This window comes from Phaethon lepturus, unplaced genomic scaffold, assembly GCF_000687285.1.
Source record: "Phaethon lepturus isolate BGI_N335 unplaced genomic scaffold, ASM68728v1 scaffold44949, whole genome shotgun sequence".
In the NCBI taxonomy this organism is placed as follows: domain Eukaryota; kingdom Metazoa; phylum Chordata; class Aves; order Phaethontiformes; family Phaethontidae; genus Phaethon; species Phaethon lepturus.
In genome coordinates, this window is record NW_010563602.1 from 4,492 (window position 1) to 8,005 (window position 3,514).

At 50.7% G+C, this 3,514-nt stretch overlaps 1 protein-coding gene across 1 annotated transcript; it reads right to left on the reverse strand.

The window, feature by feature from the left end:
- Positions 1-797: 797 nt before the first annotated feature.
- Positions 798-3,339, reverse strand: TMEM106C (transmembrane protein 106C). Its single transcript, XM_010294605.1, has 7 exons — positions 3,147-3,339; positions 2,977-3,040; positions 2,270-2,429; positions 2,030-2,170; positions 1,721-1,770; positions 1,377-1,430; positions 798-957 (listed from the first exon to the last, which is right to left on the reverse strand). The coding sequence occupies exons 1-7, from the start codon at positions 3,337-3,339 to the stop codon at positions 798-800; spliced, it is 822 nt and encodes a 273-aa protein (XP_010292907.1).
- Positions 3,340-3,514: the final 175 nt, after the last annotated feature.

The window sequence follows — 3,514 nt, forward strand, 5'->3', positions numbered from 1 at the left end:
CCAGCGACCCTGCAGCCGCCGAACACGGGGAAGAGGAAGGTTCAGAGCCACGTGCAGAGGAGGAGGAGGAGGAAGGGCTAATCCACACGGACCCTTCGCACGTCCCCAGCGGCGCCGCGCTTACTGAGGCCGTTTTCATTAAGACGGCGGCGTTTTGATATTGGTTTGCTGTAGGTGGCCTCAGCTGCCGGCAAACGGAATCCGCACAACAAAGAAACGCGTCTCAAAGGTTTCGATTCCTTTGCCTCTTTCTAGTGCAAGTTACAGAGGTGGAAGCCTTATCTGCGAGTTCCTTACAAGACCTTGATAAAAAGCGATTGTTCTCCTTTGAAACAAGCCAGTGACACGCTGCCACTGAACAAAAGCGGAATAAATTAATTGCACAGAACTAATTAGTTTACCCCGAAAGGATCCGACGCAGTGCTAAGCTTCAAAACAGCTGCAAAAGTCAACTCTAAACCTTCGGGATCTTCAGACCCCAAAGCATGAAACTTGAGAATCCAGCTTCCCTATCAAAAACTAGTTCTTCAGGACCGAAGAGGAAGGCAGGCCCAGCAGGACCCTGACTTTGGGAAGGGACCCGTTTGCTTGCACGTGAACACCCCCCAAGCGGGTTTTGTGGACAGGCCAGCAGTGCAGCCCAGCTGCACGTGGAAGAGTGCGAAAAAGACCCAGAGCTTTCGAGTATCTCCCATCAAAGTCACTCGCGATCCCTCTGCTTCCATTTGAAAGTTCCTGGTCCCTTCTAGAAATTCATCTGCACGACCATCCGCCCACGGAAAACACAGGCCGTGCCCTCAGGGCTTGCTCTTGGCTTCGGCTGCGCCCCGTGTCAAGGGGGACAGCAGAGGCAGAGGGTCCTGGGCAACCGTGGAGTTGGTACTGCAATCCACGTAGTGGTAGGTTTCCAAAGCGCTCTGCGTCACGTGGCCGATGTACGAGAGCTTCACCGATGTCCTGGGAGAGGGGAAGAGCAGTTTAGTGGGGACAGGGCCAGCGACAGCAATCCCTCTAGCTAAATAAAAAAACCCAGCAGGTGTTACACTCCTCACATAACTCCTCTGCCCCCTCGAAAGCTGCAGAGCCACTCAGGTTTTTGCTCAAGATTGCTTGTGGCAGCAGGCAGGGATATGCAGAGCTGGCGCGTGCGGCTCCCGGAGCACACCGCCCCTCACGTGGAAGCTCGGCGTGGAGCAATCTGGTGTCTTCTCCTCTCTGTCTTACATTTCACCCAACTGTGTCAACTGGCCTGGATTAAAAGCTGACACAGTGAACCAGGCCGGGGCACTTGCCAAGCGGGATTTTCTTCGTGTACCCTAGATTTGCTGCGGCAGCAATTCCCTTTTGAGTCAGGAGCCGAGCAGAGAACCACCTACCTCATGAAGATCACTATGTTATGTACCTTCACCTTGGGAAACGTGCAAAAGAAACTGGAAGAGACCAAAATAAAGAAACAGGTCAGCACGGACTAAGCCGGGTTGCAGAGCCACTCGCGTTTCTCGGTATCGTCTGGTGATGTTTTCCCCTTGGTGTTAACTCAAGACACAGTCAAAAACCGTGTCACAACATCCTGACAAAGTGGCCTTTCAAGTCATTTCTGGCAAACAGTTACTTTCCAGGAAGTCAGCAGAAAATGAGCCATTTCCAGAGCAAATTCTAATTAAAGCAGCTTAAACCCAGCCTCTTCCCCAGCTCTATACAAAGAGTAGTAAATCCTTACTACACATAGGAGAAAGGTCCACCCAGCTCTGCCTTCACAGTGAAATTCACCTGTAAAAGAGAAAAAAATAAAATACATTCACCTGCAGCTCTAGTACCTGCTTAAATCCACCCCTTTCAGAGTCTCTCCTACTTGCTGTTGCCTTTCAGCTGGTGTGCATAAAGCACAGGCTGCTCCAGCCATAAGACTATTTTGCCAAGCAAAACTTTAAGGTATAGGTAGGCGATCACCAAATTAACGCACGGCAGTGCGCGGGTTTCATATTCGATTGGGCGACGCTTCTATTAAAGGGCAATGAAAGAGGAATACCAGTTTGTCGCTCAGCGGCTGGATGCTGGAGACGTTGGTGATCTGCTGGGTTCCCACCACAGTGTTCATGTATTGCACCTGACTAGTCAGGCTGGTCACCGTCACCGAGTAGAAGTTGGAGTTCCTGATCCGTAAGGTGGCCTGGACGGAGAGAGAGGGGAGATGTGAGTAGTAGCAACCGTCCTGGCAGCTCAGAGCAGAATTTATTCCCTCAGGAACGCAGGCGCGCGAGAACTTTACCGTGATGGCGAGAACGACAACGGAGTTCTTCTTATCGAACCAAACCTGAACCACTTTGATACCGTCGTCATCCACCAGGACAGAGTGTGGGAAGAGGAAGAAAACCACCAGCCCAGATACCAGCAGGCAGAGCAGCACCGACAGCAGGACATACAGCTTCCTGGAAGAGGCAGGGAAGGGGTCACCTCCTTTGCCCTAACACAGCATCTGCAGCCGCAAGAGACCTTGTATCCGAAACCCAACCTAGCCAGCAAACAACACATATTTGTTCTTCTCTGGAAAAGACACAGACGCGCTGCTGTATCGTTTTCGATATCTGAAATTGCTCAAAACAGTCACCCTTTAAACAGGGGTTTTTTTGGTAATGAGTAACCAAAGAATCATTTTTGCTCCCCCCGTAGCATTTTCACAATCTAGTATTTTTGCCGTTGGTACAGCAGCTTCTTTCTAAAAGCTTCAGTAAAGGGCACGGGGACGAAGCGTGTGAGTAGGATCATCGTTTCTGCGTTCACCCCACAGTGAGATTTCACAGGAAGTATTTAAAGTTACACTTTAAATTGTATTTGTTGGCATACTTGGATGAAAACAAACCACTAGACAAAGGAGAGGCTGCAGACCGGGTGAAGCGTTTAGTTGCAGCAGTAAATGAGGAAAGAGCTTCGTTTGCTCTTTGCAAAGATGCAACTGCTCTCTTCCTACACACTTACGTTCTCTGCGGACGAAGCCGTTGGTCACTGTAGGGTATCAGAGCCACCAACTCATTTACCTGCTCTGGGAAGCAAAAGGAACACGTTAACCAATTCCACAGGCGTGCAAGGTTGCTCACGTAAATAAGCAATGTTTTCGTTTTGTATTTAAGCCCGAGAGGAGCCGTCACCTGTGGGAATGCAGCCGGTGCCTTGGCAAGTGGGACAGGTAATGCTGTCCTGCCCTGTGAATTCAACATACGGAAACTTGGCGATGTCTTCCACACGGTCTCGGCTATCGAGTAAGTCATCATCGTCGTCCTCAGCCTTCTTCCTCTGCCTTGAGGCAGCGTTATTAACGGAGAGGGAAAGCACAGAACCCATTGCAGCTGCTGTAGAAAAGCCACATCACCTGCAACAGAGGCAGCAAGAGCAGCTCTGGTCCTTAAATGGGTTTTCAACCCGCTCCTGGCCAACAAGGAAACCCCGCCCTGAACCACAGGTATGAAGGAAAGCCCCTTCCCGCACAGGCCCATGCTCAACACCCCTTAGTGAACCC

Coding starts and splice junctions, on each gene's coding strand:
- TMEM106C (XM_010294605.1), bottom strand. CDS start 3,339: ATGGGTTCTGTGCTTTCCCTCTCCGTTAATAACGCTGCCTCAAGGCAG. Junction 3,041..3,146: donor CACCGGCTGCATTCCCACAG/GTGACGGCTCCT, acceptor TTTGCTTCCCAG/AGCAGGTAAATGAGTTGGTG. Junction 958..1,376: donor AACATAGTGATCTTCATGAG/GTAGGTGGTTCT, acceptor CCCCTCTCCCAG/GACATCGGTGAAGCTCTCGT.